The sequence below is a fragment of the Dunckerocampus dactyliophorus genome, chromosome 1 (assembly GCF_027744805.1).
Source record: "Dunckerocampus dactyliophorus isolate RoL2022-P2 chromosome 1, RoL_Ddac_1.1, whole genome shotgun sequence".
NCBI classification, from domain to species: Eukaryota; Metazoa; Chordata; class Actinopteri; order Syngnathiformes; family Syngnathidae; genus Dunckerocampus; species Dunckerocampus dactyliophorus.
In genome coordinates, this window is record NC_072819.1 from 13,355,384 (window position 1) to 13,371,761 (window position 16,378).

At 39.9% G+C, this 16,378-nt stretch overlaps 2 protein-coding genes across 6 annotated transcripts in view; both read right to left on the reverse strand.

The window, feature by feature from the left end:
• The window catches only part of LOC129188050 (PHD finger protein 20-like), a 30,846-nt gene extending 17,188 nt beyond the window's left edge, over nucleotides 1–13,658 (reverse strand). For all 3 annotated transcript variants that reach the window (XM_054788053.1, XM_054788043.1, XM_054788034.1), the window contains exons 1-11: nucleotides 13,575–13,658; nucleotides 12,351–12,430; nucleotides 12,092–12,263; nucleotides 10,931–11,015; nucleotides 8,409–8,482; nucleotides 8,115–8,328; nucleotides 7,950–8,033; nucleotides 3,156–3,215; nucleotides 2,120–2,315; nucleotides 1,952–2,049; nucleotides 1,635–1,760 (exon numbers count right to left, since the gene is read on the reverse strand). In XM_054788053.1, coding sequence (XP_054644028.1) covers nucleotides 1,635–1,760; nucleotides 1,952–2,049; nucleotides 2,120–2,315; nucleotides 3,156–3,215; nucleotides 7,950–8,033; nucleotides 8,115–8,328; nucleotides 8,409–8,482; nucleotides 10,931–11,015; nucleotides 12,092–12,263; nucleotides 12,351–12,430 — 1,189 coding nt within the window. In that variant the 5' untranslated portion in view covers nucleotides 13,575–13,658. The remainder of the gene's footprint in view (nucleotides 1–1,634; nucleotides 1,761–1,951; nucleotides 2,050–2,119; nucleotides 2,316–3,155; nucleotides 3,216–7,949; nucleotides 8,034–8,114; nucleotides 8,329–8,408; nucleotides 8,483–10,930; nucleotides 11,016–12,091; nucleotides 12,264–12,350; nucleotides 12,431–13,574) is intronic.
• Nucleotides 13,659–14,315: 657 nt separating this feature from the next.
• acap3a (ArfGAP with coiled-coil, ankyrin repeat and PH domains 3a) overlaps nucleotides 14,316–16,378 on the reverse strand; it is a 65,497-nt gene continuing 63,434 nt past the window's right edge. For all 3 annotated transcript variants that reach the window (XM_054779703.1, XM_054779692.1, XM_054779728.1), the window contains one exon: nucleotides 14,316–14,663. In XM_054779703.1, coding sequence (XP_054635678.1) covers nucleotides 14,557–14,663 — 107 coding nt within the window. In that variant the 3' untranslated portion in view covers nucleotides 14,316–14,556. The remainder of the gene's footprint in view (nucleotides 14,664–16,378) is intronic.

Consider the following 16,378-nt stretch of genomic DNA (forward strand, 5'->3'; position numbering starts at 1 on the left):
ACATAAAGCAAAATGATAATGGCCCTGGAAATACAGATTCAAAATCAGAAATAGGGTCAATCTGGCTGTCGGAGGTGGAGGTAGAGGATGACACCTCGAATGAAAAAACAGTTTAAGCTTTGCGCACTGCTCTTAAGGAGGTTAAAAACCCTATGGAAGAAAATAAAGCATTATGCAATGATACCAACATTCTACAGGATATCATGGCACTATTGGAGAATAACGCTGCCTTGCGAACCACTTGAGGAAGAGAAAGAAGCAAAGGAAATTATCACTGAGCAAATGAAAGATATAAATGATGAGATAGATCAGAATGAACGAATGGACTAAGTGATCCTCACAGGGCTCCAAATTTCACCTACGTCAAAAGATTTGACAGCTCAAAACCGAGGATAACTAGACGAAGTGGCTGTTCCTTCAACAAAGCAGCATATTGCAAACTCCCTACACTCAAAGGAGGTGGATGTAGATATCAACACCATCGACACTTACGTCTCACTATATGGCAGAAACACCTGTCATCAGGGTTTCCGCTACATGTAATTGATTGTGGCAATGTGCCACTACAAAATAAAAGCCGCCACGCGCCACCCATAATACTTATGGCTTGTCTTCAAAACACTAGATGTGTGTCTAAGATGTTCAACATAAACACACAAACACGTAGTGTGCCCAGCTTTAAGATATTGACGCTATCACAGAGGTCACCAACAGGTAGCTCGTAAGCGAGCAGTAGCTCGCCAGCTGATGAGTAGTTCACCAAAGAATATTTGCTTCACCTCTTACTATTTTTAGTGTTCTATTCAAACATGATGCCTGTATTTAATGACAAATGAGCACACTGAGTGGAGATGTACTTTGTAAATACACTACAATTGAAACTTGGCAGTCATGTAAAATAGCCCACCTTTCTTTTTGTCACAGTAGTTTTAATAGTGCTGAAGGTTGGATACACCTGTGCTATCATAACCCTGGACTCTGAATTTATAGTCTTTATATAGAACAGATTTCTATCACATATATATAATATTTACATTGTTGTTTTGTTAATTGTGTTATTTTGACCCATAAAATATATTATTGGGCAATTCGTTTTCCATGTATTCGTATTACTCAAAAACGGGCATCAAATTAAATTTAGGTTTGTGTCAAATAGTACAACATTTATTATTTTTGTACTAGTGACAGTACTATTGGACTGAATAGGTCAGGTAACAAAAGGAGGCTCAACATTTTAGACTCTAACTTTAAGTGCTCTCAGCAACTTTGCCATTAAATTAACAGTTTTACAATGTTGTCAGTTCATGTTCTGTTGGGTGTTGAAAAACGTTAAATAAATAAGTTCATAAATAAGAAAAATAGTTATTTGTCAAAAATTTAAAAAAAAAATTGTAGACGCAGCAGCAGCACGAGCAGTCCCATGGAGCCCACCACCACAGCTTCAGAAAATCCTAGCTCTGCTTCTTCCTACTCCTTTTCGGACATGCGGAATTGTGACTTGTAACATGAAGCTTTAAATGTAAACAGTATGCATTTTCAAAATAAACCATAAACCAAAACCAAGTGTCCGCTTAAGTTGACACCGACATTCATGGTCGACCGCTTATTACGAGCGATAGTGCTCGGGCATTTACCTGACTGACTCCTCCTCTTCTTCTTCTTCTTCCTCTTTTTTTTCTTCTTAAGTTTGACTCTCAGGAGGTTCTTCCTCTCCTTCCTATCATGACGACTCTTCTCCCTCATCGTCTCTCTCTTCACCTCTGCTGGCAGGCAAAGTCGTCACCAAAACACACCCACAATTCAGCAAACAGCACACAGTTCTTTGTGCCAAAAGCTATGAAGGGTACCAAAATAACCGTACAGTACAACTTTTTGGCACCCTTTTATAAGGACACCCTCATGGCGGAATCTCAGACATAATCATAATTGTGTTCAATTAGCATCAGGCGACCTGTTAGAGTGGTGCTGAGCTCTCTGTCGTCATGATGACAGGTGCCGCTCAAAGTGTCATACAGGAAGTGACCGCCCTCAGATGTGGAGCGCTTCCTCCTACAACAAAGCCAAGCAAGAAGTTCCAAAGTCGGACTTGTCATGCATCGATGTGGCACTGACAACCTACCTTGGCGTCTCCACTGCGCTGCCGTGCCCATCTGGCTGCTGCTGCTGCTGCTCGGAGTGGTAATACTTGATGTGGTAGTGCAGTAGACCCGCCTTCCGGAAGGACTTGGTGCAGCCTGCCGACGGACACTTGAAGGGATTGTGGTCCAACTCGATGGAGAGGATGGGGGGAGGCTGGTTTTTTATAACCCTATACACTAAGACACAGGAGGGAGGCTCATTTTGCTTAATTCATTCAGAGTTAAAATTTCAAGTCCACGACATACTATACAAGTACTGTCATGTTTTTATTATATAAAAATAAATATATGGTGAAATCAATTTAACACCTTAGGGTGGTGTCTTATAAAACACAAATAAGATTCTTTCCACAATTAAGAGTATAACTAAAGGGGCCCTGACATGATTTATCAACTTTGTTTAAATATTTATATATTGTTTGTAATTATGTTCTACATTGTTCAATTTTTGAAAAACAGTTTTCGAACGGTAAATTCACAAAAATTACATTTATAGTTCATGGCGCTAGCCATAACGAGCTAGCTCTCGCTCTTCAGTCTCATTTCTGGAAGTGATGTCAGCCATGAAATATAAATATAATTTTGCAAATTTACCATTCGAAAATCGTTGTTCCAATTTTGAACAACGATTTTCAAACAATATATAACATACTGTATTTTAAGTTGATAAATCATGTCAGTAACTATTTAAAGAAATAATAGAAATAATCTGTTTCAGTGTCAAGTTGTGGTCATCATAAAAGGTTTAAGTGTACAAGCATTGTTTTAAGTCACAATTTAAGTGAATTTTTTGTGTAAAAGTAAGTAAAGCAGTGTTAATTGTATAAAACAGGGGTGTCCAAAATGCGTCCCAGAGCTCATTTTCTATTGCCCATGGCACATAAAAAAAGAAAAGTTGCTTTGAGTGCAAATGCGCTTAATTCACGCAACTTCCTGTCTATATTCTTTTTCATCTTCAAGCTGCATGCGGGCAGACTTTGCAAGGTCAAGCGTTGCTTTGTGTAATGGTGCACGTACGTGGTTCTCTGCTGAATTTGTGAGTGGTGGGCAGGTGGGCCTGACGCTCCAACAAGACATCTGGCAGACACAAACACACACTAGTCATTATTTAACGTCATCAACATCCACCGACATCACTGTATACAGTCATCACAGTCACAGCGTTGTATGGATGCACACATGTACAATACGTATGTCACAGAAAGTTGAGCATTGTCTTAACAGTGCTTTTGCACGTGTGTACCTGCTCTGCTCCTCGTCATCGTAGCATGGTGACAATGAATATCAACTGGTGTTGCTCACACTCTCTTACTTGGTTAATGCTAACAACCTTTGCCTCTGTACATTACATCGTGATATTAATTATCTCATTCAGCCGTCCAGGTTGAGAAGGACTCAGGAGTGTCTTTGTGTGGCAAATGGATCGTGACGTAAGTGCTTTAATGACTGTGACATCATGTTCTTTGTTGAATCATCAGTAATATGATCATGTTTGTGGATGAATACAATTCACAGTGTGATACGTACGTTCTTGACCAGATGACAGTATGTAGCGCTTAACACATTCGGGTCAAAAATCATAGAAGCTTTTGAGTGCAACATCCGGTTGCTAATAGTGAACTGCATTTTGCCATGGCCCAAAATGATGAGTGTGCATCAATGGAGCCTAACCACCCTCAATGATGGCTGTCTTGGCTATGTAGCGGAAAGAGAAGAGAGAGCTGGTAAATACTGCAAAGGCCGTTTCCGGTAAGTGCGAAAAGACAGTAATGACTTGGGGACAGCGCTACGCTGTCATAGTTCACACACTCAGGAATGAAGTACGCAGTGTACACAGGTTAGTCTCAATTAGGTAGGAAGTGATATATTTTTTTCCATATCGTATCGGGGTGTAATGATTCATTTTAATAACTACTCAATTCGTATCACGATTTGTGGTTGCCGACACGATACAAGGACAATATTGGTTCATTTAGAACGATGCAATCCAAAACAATCCAGTAACTTTAAATCAATTCTGTAAGGGCCAATGGAAGCAGGGGCTTTTTTGGGGCTGACAACCCTCCTGATCAGAGGAGCCATTTCAAAGAACGGTGCAGCAATTAGCAAGAATACATTGACAGAAGTTGTGCAGCGCATATATGTTCGCAATGTTACAAAATTTTGAAATATGTAAAATCAAGTCTGATTAATTGTGTCTGATAAAACATGACGTGAACTTTAATTTGATACCTCATTCACTTATCTACCCCAAGTAAAAGCAAATCTCATAGCGGGAAATAGTGCCTTTGGTTCCCATTGCTTTAACACTGAGTGAAGACAAAAGCTGTGATCAACCCACAAACTTTGGCAAGTACAACTGTACTACTAAATATATCATAACTTAGGCTGTGACATTTGAGTAGCCATTTACATTTTTTTTGATAATTAAAAAGTCCAGGGAAGAAAATCAAGTGTCATAATGCTGCAGCAGCACACTGTATTCGTTTCCACGCCACACTACAAATTGCATGTACACACTAAGTCCGGGGCAAAATTAACATATTTTGCACCATAAGATTTTCATGAAATTTCATCTTCAGATAGATATTAAAGTGAATTTATATCCTACATACCTTTTATCTTGTCCTAAAGCTCCAATCCATGAGTTTGAAAGGCTTAAAGTTGGACTTAACTTTTCTGTATATGAATGAAAATACACCCGATATCATATGAAAAAATTTTAAGGATGTCCCCACGGACTCTCCTAATCGAGCGCATACGCACAGTCTTAGATTTTTGTTCACTAAAATACGAGTACTGTACGTTCTTGCATATGCGTTTTAACCTGGACCCGCCGCACTGGATGATGATGTCATTAAGCGTCACAGCTACTGGACTGTAAAACTACCGTCGAGAGGCGTACAAAATGTCCTTAATTACATATTGTCCCCATAAAAGTCACTTAAAAGGCGTTTCCAATAAGGCCAGATGAGTTAAATATAAATACTGAATAAAGTGAATGAACTGACTAAAAGAAGAAGCAGCGGATCAACTGTATTTGACAGGTCAACTACAACTCCCATGACAACCACACACCCGAAAGACAATGATGTCACTGACAGGCACACTGTAACGTTTAACGTCAAAAGTGCTAAAAAACAAAATCCATATAAAGCCTCCCGTGCTTTTAAATCCAATGCTTAATTTCCTATTATCGATTCAATCGATTCATTACCTTTAAAACTATGTGAGATCGATATATATATGTCGTCCCGAATGAAAACTTTAGACCCCAAATCGATATACAGTCAAACTTGTCTATAGCGGCCACTAGAGGGAGACTGCAAAAGTGGCCGCTATAGACAGGTGGCCTCTATAGACAGGTTGGCGTCCAGTTTGAATGTTGACCAGTAGAGGGAAAAAAAAAAGAAAAAAAAAGGGGGGGGGGGGGGGGGGAATAATAATAATGTTGACCAGTAGAGGGCACTGTGGGACTGCAGATAAAAGTTGTACAGCACGACTAGGCTTGTTATTATCCACGACCCACAGAACAAAGCTGTGCTAGTAATGTCTTACGCTTGTTTTTAATATTTTACTTTTTATACGGCAGAGTGTCATTTCAGCTTTAGTTTATCAGGAAGTGACGGGAAGTGACGGTGGGCCTCCCGAGCAGGAGAGCTAGGCTCAGTGCTAGCTGTGAGTTTCGAGAGAGTTGGGAAGTGTGTTTATGTTGGCGTGGATGTAAAGTCCTGCAGTGTTCTACGCTGTTAATAAAGCCATTAAAGTGAGTCTCTCCTTCCCCACAACAAGCGGCATTACAGTATTGACACACATTGTGCACATTGTCTCAAACCAGGAAATAAACGGTGTCACTTGTTACAGGCATTGCCTGGACAGCTATGCTGAGAGATGTGTGTGTTCTGAACTTCTCTCTGGTGGCCGCATTCAATAAATAAAGTTGTCAGAAGCAACAGGAGAAGTTTCCTTCTTTGCTTCGGAGCTGAATAACACTGACAAGTTAACAGACTAGTAGCGAACGGAAAAGAAGACGGCTTTTTTTTGTGTTGAATACAGAAGATGAGGACTTTGATGGATTTGTGGATGAGGATTGATCAAAAATAACGTGAGTACATTCTAAAATACTTCCATTAACTACAACCGAACTCAGTTTTGCTCCCGCTGCCGCATGCATGCTAGCATATGTCTTTTTTTATTGTAACGTCGCTCGGAGCACGTCCTGTTCCGAGCCTACTTTGCGGTAATGTTTTGGTGCAAATGCTCTTAAAGTTACATGTTTGACCAGGAAATAGCAAGCTCAAAAGAAGACGGCTTTTTTATGTGGAACAACTGACAGTTTGTGTGGATCTTGTGAATGATTGTGACTGAGCTAGGACTCAGTAATTAAAGTCTACACACGACGGCTTCACTGATTAAAAACAAAACTTTTTCGTGCATGAAGCTCCTACTTGAGTCGGTAATTTGGCCGCTATATGCGGTCAGATATTGACCAAGGGATACAAAATGGGTGGCTGCTGGCCGCGTTGGACCGGTGACTGCTATACACAGGGTCTATAACATGTAAATTTGCTGCGGGGGACTTTTCAGTGGCTGCTATAGGCAGGTGGCCGTTCTATAAAGGTGGCCGCTAAGACAGGTTTGACTATAGTTGAATCAAAGGAATATAAATCGATGCATCTATGAAGTGAATGAATCATTACACACCTAATATCGTCTGATCTTGATTATTAGCAATTTTTTAAAATATTGTTTTTAACCTGTCAGCTTCAAAACATCAGTGCTAAAAACTAAAGAAACTAGATATTAGTTCAAAATTTTATTAACATACAAAGTAAATAATAATGAGACTATCGATTGCTGCTTTGGTCCGGTGGTCGCACCGCTAGCACTTGCTGCACTGCTACTATGTGTACTGGCAGCAGTGGCAGGCTGTGCATACTCCGCTGGCATGTTCATGCTTTCTGTATAATCACTTGGGTGGTACTTCTTCCAATTATTAAACAAATTTGTTATGTTGCCAGTTTTTTAAGGGACCGTCAACATACCTCGAACATCAGCTTGATTTGGAGATACCCAAACCACCGCCACCCAACTGACATTGAGTAACTTTTCTTCTCAACAATAGCCTAATTTTTGGAAGATAACTCCCAAGTCAGGGCTGACATCAATTTTGCTGCCCTCAGCTCTGCGTTAAGCACCACTTGGGGCATTGTGTTTATTCGCTGGCAACTTACAAACAAAAGCAGAGCAGGAGATGGTCAACTCTGATTGGCTGCTGCCACGAGCATTTCTGTCATTTTAGAACGAGTAAATATGCCCACAGCTGATCACTGTAATTGACCTGACATTTATTACGACCACCAATCTCGATCATATAATAGCCCAGCACTAGTTCATAGTTTACATATTTAAGTGTAAGTGTGCAATTTGGATCCCGGCCTAACTAGCGCAAGTAGACAAATTGAGATATAGCAAAGGTTTAACTGTGTGCAGCCATGCATTGCTTTCTATCTTGCTCAATGATGTGTCATTTTTAGTTCATTTCTAATATTTGGTTAGGGTTTTATTACACCTTCTGAAAATGAAAATGAAATAAGAAATGGAAAAAAACAAAAACTGTGATCTAGCTAAAATCTTACAAATATACTGTAACAGATTTTATTTAAATTTTGATAAATGCGCTTTTTAAATGTATGCCACTCATCGATTGTGCACATGGCAAGGACATATATTTTTCTAAATATAATTTTAGCAACATGTCAAAGTTGTTTTACACAAGCAGAAGAAGCAAAAGAAGTTAGATGTTCTTACCTCTGTCGACGTGGGCGGGGTTTGGGACACCTGGCTGGCTGAGCTCGCTTGTGATTGGCTGCTTGTGAGTCTCACTGTTTTCGGCTGGAGAAAGAGATGAAGAGTTGGTAAGCTTCCAGCAAAGAAAGAGTGGAGGGGGGTCATTGGTCAATTTGGCTTATTCACGGTTATGGCTACTCCTCTTGGCGGGTGGAGGCGATGATAAAGGTCGTGGTCTCCTCTCGCCCTCTGCGCTTCCTTCCTTCTCGCCTTCATCTTCCTTCTTTTCTTCCTTCTCCTCCCCCGCCTCCTCCTCTCCTGCTTCTGCCTCCTGCTCTTCTTCGCTCTCTTCTTCTTCCCACCCCTCGCTTCCCACCGCCGCCTTCTCACGTCTCAACTTCTACACACCCACACATAAAGACAGTTTAAATAAATGCTGCTCTGAGTAGTTGAATCAAGACCAATAAGATTTTTTCTTACTCTCTGGAAGGGTTTGACTTTCGTTGGCCTTACGGTTCGAACCACACCATCGTAGAAGCGGACTGTGTACGAGTCTGAAACAAACATACACACACACACACACACACACACACACACACACACACACACACAGAGTCTAAAAGGGAATGCAGAGCTTTTTTTTCAAATAAATGAGTGAACACAGACTGCTATATGGGATCTCAGGGCCCTGTCACACCTTGACGATTTAGGCACCTGACATGATCATTTTGATGGCATACGTTGAACTGCCGACAGTTTTTTTTTTCAATTTTGGGCGTATACATAGCGTATTCATAACGAGGTCGACGTAAACAGGACGTATTAGTAACTTATATACTGTAGAACGTTTCTCTAACTTATAGACAACTTATATCAATGAATGCATAGCGTGTTGCCGGTGTTCACAATTTATGCTCAACGCCCAACGCCTGTCACACCTTGACAATTTAGCCAGCTTACGCCAACGTATGAAAAATTTGGCCAATACGCTGGCGTACGTCGAATAAGTTATGGGTAAGTTTTGTATATGTTAACAGGACGCGGAAGCACGCCGGCATACGTCGTAGTACGTCTAAGTCGTCCTAAAATTTTGTGCATGCACAAAACTTTTCAACGTATGTCAGCGTATGATTCATACGTCCCGCATCCGCAGACAATAAGTTATGCGATCGTTGTCACCTGTTCACACATGTTATTTGTAAGTTACACACAAGTCGTAATACATCAACATACCTTGAGACAAAACTGCCTTCTTGGCAAGCTTTGGCTGAGAGGAGATGGAGACTGTCGTGTTTGCATTAGCAGATAAGTTAGCAGCTTGACTATGGAATCACAGGAGTGCCAAAATTAAAAGGGAATACGTGTGGAAATACAAAGAGAATTAATAATACAAAAATATACAAATGTGGAACTACAAAGAGAATCAATCATAAAAAAAATATACAAATGTAGTCATGACAAAACGCAAGTGGAAAAGACACAGAAAACAGGAAAAACAACGGCGAATTGGAAAAAACAAAGACAATACAGAAAAAACAATTACAAAATGGAAAAAGAATATGACTAAATTTGTATATTTTTTTTGAATTATTGCTTCTCTTTGTATTTCCACACATATTCCCTTTTAATTTTGGCACTCCTGTGATTCCGTACTTGACCCGCATCAAACCTAACGCTAACTTGGACAGTAACATGCTGTATCTCTCCATTCTTTTTGAATGTAAATACTCCTATGCACTTTATGTTGACGTGATCAATAATGCTTGATTAAAACATGCATTGTTTCTCTCAGACGAAGCGCAAAAAAATCCATCCATCCATCCATTTTCTATACCGCTTCATCCTCATTAGGGTCGCGGGGGCATGCTGGAGCCTATCTCAGCTGACTTCGGGCGACAGGTGGGGTACACCCTGGACTGGTCGCCAGCCAATCACAGGGCACATATAGACAAACAACCATTCACACTCACATTCATACCTATGGACAATTTAGAGTCGCCAATTAACCTCACCTGCATGTTTTTGGGAATGTGGGAGGAAGCCCGGAGAAAACCCACGCGCACACGGGGAGAACATCCAAACTCCACACAGAAATGCCCAGAGGAGAATCGAACCCATGTCTTCTCGATCTCCAGGCTGTTCCTGTATTGGCCAACGTGCTACCTACTAGACCACCGTGCGGCGCAAAAAAATTAAAAATAAATGTTAGTTCCATTCCTAATGTCACAGTGCCCTCAACTGGTCAAGCTAGGATAGTTTTGTCTCAAGGTATGTTGACGTGACTTGTGCATAACTTACAAATAACGTGTGTGAACGAGTGTCAACGATGGCATAACTTATTGCCCGCGGATGGGGGACGTACGGCAAAAAGTTTTATGCAGGCACAAATTTTGGACGACTTAGACGTATGCGTGCTTCCGCCTGCTGTTAACATATACAAAACTTGCCCATAACTTATTCGACGTACGCCAGCGTATTGGCCAAATTTTTTATACGTTGGCGTAAGCTGGCTAAATCGTCAAGGTGTGAGAGGGCCTTTAAAAGCTACAAAGGAGGTCGAGATTGATCCTGATGCACAATTTCTACGTCTAGATCCAAGCGAGCAATAATCTTGTCCTGAAGAGCAACCTACTTCCTCATGGACATGATACCGCCGCTTCTTACCTAATTGAGACCAACCTGTGTATATGCCCACCTTTTTGTAAAAAAAAACCCAACATATTTCGCACTGTTACAGTGCAAGTGTAATGTTAGGACTGTAGCTAACATAGCTAGTCTTGAAAACATTTGGGTCCTCCTGTACCACTCCTTAATGTTACATTGTATGTGATATATGTTATCAATAATGCTGGACAAGTGCAGTGTTACAGTGTATATGTAAAAAAAAAAAAAAAAAAAAAAAAGAGGATAAAGTGGACAACACACTTCAAATACACTATTGTAGTAATATTTAAAACTGATGAAAAATACTATAACATAAGACGTTTAAAGTTTAGCCTCACCGTCCTTGTTGACCTGCAAGATTTTGGCCGGGTAGAAACGACAGTCGGTCCAACAGGCCAGAACCTTTGTGCCGGAAACAAACGGCTAAGAGAAACAGACAGAAAACGTGTAAAACACAAGTACTCTGATGTTTTCTTCCCCCATTTGGAGGCAAAACAAAAAAAAATGTCAGGCTGTCAAGGGCAAAGCAACAGGTAGCGCTATAACTCCTGCAAGACTGGAAAACCATTGCAGTGTTCCCTCGTTTATCACGGGGCATACGTTCCCAAAATAGCCTGCAATAAGTGAAATCCGTGAAGTAGCCAATTATATTTTTAAAACCCTCACCATACACTTTATACACTTTTCTCGGACAGGCATTAACATTTTATCACGTTTCTCTCTTGTTGAAATACTCTCAAAATTCAAATTTCATTAGAATTTTAATGATCAACTTCAGAGATGGGACACAAGAAATTAAGTGACTCATGCGTATTGACTCCTCTGATCGTGGCTTGTCCTGGCGCGATTAGGCTGTAGCGTTTTTGTATCCTTGTTAAAACATATTCCTCCTTGTCCTCCTCCATGAACCGAAGATTCATTTACAGTATTCCAGGCAACCTACAGCCGCATAATTTCTGCCTTCATTCAGCATGTATGATCGCTAACAGCTAGCGACTATACAGCAGGAAACAGGCAGTCCTGCACAAATTGACAATTGTCTACAGCCAATCAGAGCACAATGGGCGGGTTATCTCTTAGCCAATCAGGACTGTTGTGGCTCTATATTTACTGAGAAAACTGACACTTCTGGACAGGTCTTCAACTCTCACATGAGTATACAACACCCTCTACTGGTAGCAGTAGTAAATACAATAACAGACACATGGAACAGAGCACCGATAGATCACTCTAATACACAACAAGGATGCAGAACACAATGCGCATTCGTATGCTGTTAAAAAAAAAACAGGCAAAATTGCACAAAATCTACAAAAGAGCGAATCCGCGAAAAGGTGAACCACGATGTAGCGAGGGAACACTGTACTGTATAGCCAATCAGAAGCCTGGAGAAAGTAAAAATAACAGAAATGGTGAATGGAAGAAAAGAGGAATCAACTTCAACAAAAAGATGAGATAAAGTGAATGCACACTGTCTGTTTGTCCTAATTGTGTCATACCGTCGACACACTTGTCTGAGTGAGGCCCCGCCTCCTCAGACTGACTCGCTCCAGTGGCCGCAGGTACGGCGAGTTCCACTGGAACCACTCATCATGGCGGCGACTCCACTGACGGTAGTGGACCAGGACACGCTCTTTGTCGTAGTCAATTTTCTCGATGGTGGCCGCGTACCTGACAAAAATAAACTCAGTAATTCAACGCCATTCTAACAGAACATGACTCTCCAGAGTCAATGTGTACGCGAGTGTGCATGTGTACCAGTTCTTGTGGCGGTCTCTGGCCTGCAGTTGAGCGCCAACCTCAAACTTTATGCCCGTCCTGTCTGGAGGAGTCTTCATCTGGAGAAATGTTTATTATTTCAAATTTTAAAAAAAAATCCATATACATACACATATATATATATATATATACACATACACACACACACATGTACACACACACACACATATATATATATATATATACACACACACACATACATACATACATATATACACACACACACACACACACACACACACACATAAGTAACAACTTCCAAGTTTAAGAGTTTTAAAAACTTTTAGATGATGTCCCAATGCGTATGTTTCATTTTTCATATGATTTGCCTGCTATGAAATGAGGACTTACTGACATAAAATAGCTTCATGACATTATTTTTGGACCATTAAAACCTTTTAATGAAATATTTATTTTGTATTTCATTACTGAGATAGTTGTATTTTTTATTGTTAAATTATATTTTTGGCTTACAAAAGGGGAAACGACTATTACCTACAATTTTATAATGTAAACTAATAATATACTGTTGATCGGACTACAAAATCAGTGGAGTGCAAGTTGTTCAAACACTACATAAACTCAATCATTCAATACATTTGTTATGCAGTTTAATTTAATCTTATGTTAAGTATATGGATTCTAAATTATATGCACATATTTTCACATTCATAAAATAAACTTTTCGATAGCATTTGACATGTCGGCCTGTTATGTTTGTATACATCATCCATGAAAGCATCTGATTGGCCAGAAAACAACCAGTACCCGCATTCTGACTTTTCATTGGTCGTCTTTGCTGTCAGAGATAGCAAAGCCCCGCCCTTGCTAGTTTCTATCTGCTAACGTTGGATTAGCGAGGAAATAAAGAGTGGCAATTAAGGCCACAAAGAAAGTGTCAAAACTCTGACAAATGATGCTGTGGTCTAGTAAACAACCATGGATGATGAGACAGCCGCTCGCCTCGAGTTGTTCATTTAAGTTTGGTGTGTAAAAACGGGAGTTGGTGCCTCGTCCCCCCCATAGAGGGCTAACGGCTAACGGCTAACACCTCAGCAGCAACGGGTGAAAAGTCTCCGTTGACAAGTTACGTAACGAGCGACGAGTTATACACAAAGCGGGCGCCTACACAAAGCACGCTGGCTCTTAAATTGCAACCCTGGCACCTCGAAAGTCGAAAGGAATAACCATCAGCTTGTTTACCTCTGTTTAGCAGCGTAGTCAGTGACGTCTCGCTGAGATGGCATCTCCGCGCATGCGCAATCTCGGCTTCGCGAGTATAGGTATTTCAGTGACGGCTGTATTTTTGCAACATTGAAAAACTGTCACATTTTTGTAAACTTTAACCTACACGGTGAAGAGGACAAAGCATTTAGTATTTTCTTAACTATCCGCTGGTTCGCTTTTTTTGTTAACTTTATTTACAAAGTGTATGATGAACATTTGACGAGTGACGAACTCTCGCCACTATGTGGTGCTATTTATTTACATTTTTATTGGCATTTATTATTATTTTTATTTCGTTTAAGATGGTTTATTTTAGTTTATCACATGTCTTTGTCATAAATATTTGAATAAAAATACGTTCAGTAGATCAATATTTAGAATCATAAGTAGTGTAAATTCACATAATCACACTGTAGCTGTATTGTGAACAATGTATTACAATGGATATATTACAATTTTATTGTTTTCAAGTTACAATTGATTTCTTGTTAACTCAGAACGAAGAGTTCTACTGACACATCGATTATTTAAATGCTATGTATCGATTATACATTTATGATAATTCGCAAAAACAATTATTAAATTATGCACAGCTGACTTTTTTTTGACTGAAGTTTTATTGCATCTCAATCAATTGAAATCATTCACAGTAAATATTCCAAAATGGCAACTTGGAAGACAATAATTTGCATTTAAATACATGTAAATGAACCGTGTTTACAATGTTTCTGGCTTTAGTTGTGCTCAGTACTTTGTCAAAGCTTCAGAATAAAGTCAACAAAAACCCATCAGAAGACAAGACCTGCAAATCCTCCTGGATAAAAACAAACAAACATAATTATAATAATAAAAAGCAGCACAAACATTGTGTTGGATGAAGCAAATAAAAATCAAAAGAAAGAGAAGAAAATAATGTTGCAGAGGGTCTACAGTTCAAAGGTTGTCCGCCAGTTGTGGACTACCTGAAGGAGTGCCTGAAGTGCACACTCCTCCTCTTCAATTTCTCAGGATTATGGGATGCCATGTGGGAGAACTCTCGGAAGATGTCCAGGTATGTGGCGTCTCCTGGGGAGGACATGAAAAAAGGAAGGTTTTTATATGCAAATGAGGAGAATCATGAATGAGTTGGCCTGCTCTTTCAAGCCCGTATCCATGGCAACACCTCAGTCCACAAACACAGCATCTTTTGTCCCCCCCGAGACCGCCTCACCCTCAATTAAGAGGAATCTCTCCCTAAAAATGTGTATGAGTGTGTGTGTGTGTGAGAAATACATTTACACTGAACACTCTTCCCCGTCATTGTATTTCAGTAGGGGCAGTCCACACACAGTTTTCTGTCCAATGGGGACTTTCATTGAGAGACAGTGGAGACTCACTTTCGGGTTTTATGTCAGAGAAGCTATGAACCTTAAGTCAGGAGTGTCCTAACTCTTTACACCGAGAGCCGTAAAACTAATCCAATGTATTTCAGACATGCTAAGCAGTTAAAGATAGTTGACATACGAACCATAAATACAAAATAGAGGCCAATTTTTTTCATTTGTCGTTTTAATTACAGCGATACCTTGGTTTTCCAATCCACCGGTTTTCACAGGATTCAGTTTTCAATGAACATTATCGCCAAAACTATGTCTGTTTCTGCCAAACGAACTAGTCCACTTTCCCGCGTATCCTTCCACGGAATTGAGTCCCCAAACAAAAACCCCCACGGTGACTCAGTCTTGTGGTGTTATTAATACACTGCCTGAGTCCAACTGTATTAGTAACCTGTTTTTATTGCAGTGTGCATGTTAGCCCGCTCTCAACTCCCACCCGGCAGTCACTGTCCCCCAGCGCCACGTTATGACGTCATCAACGGTTTAGCGCAGTCGTCCCTCGCCACATCAGATTTTCAACCATATATTAATAAATCATGCTGTTTCGTGGTCGAATATGGCCTATTAGTAAAAAAAATATATGCATATTTAAGCAAATTGTACATATTGTTTTGACTCAACTAAGCAGTTTCAAGCATAAAAATGGCTACTGAACTAAAATACAAATACAAGGACTTGAAAAGATGCATTCAAATTGTGAATGGAGCATTCTACATTGGTCACTAGTTTGGGTGTGACAAGCACCAGACTTGATCGCCGGAACAACAGGTTTAAATGATCTCACAACATACACAATAATACCAACACGGGCTACTGTTGTGGCCATAATCCAGCTAAAACACAACTCTAAACCCACGATGTCACTTCCTGTCCAGACATCCGGAGCACATTTACTGAGAAACACACACAAGCATGAGTTTTATTTGTCTTAAATGGCTTATTTTCTGCGATTGTGTCTACTATAGTGGGTGATATGAGTGTACAGGTGTCCATAGGGGTGTTACTTGACGTTCAGTGGGCTCTAATAATGATGAAAACCTGTATTTACAAGGTAGAATATAGGTTTTGTATGCTATAAGCATGAAAATATTCCATGAAGAAGGAATTGTACTTAGCAAAAATTCACCTATCACGGTTGGGGCTGGAACCAGCTAACTGTGATAAACGAGGAATTACTGTAGATTTTTTTTAATCTAAAATTTTAATTGATAAAATTCCTCTTTTGCTGTTTTTATATTTGGACAAACTCAAATATGATAGCAGAAGATGGATTCCTCTTTTCTAATCGACAATTTAAATGATGGTGAACAATGATGGACTGCTATGTATTTTTTTAAGGAGAAAAAAGTTGTTTGCAATGTAAAAAAAAAAATGTATTGGCCTCAATTTGGATATTTAAGAATA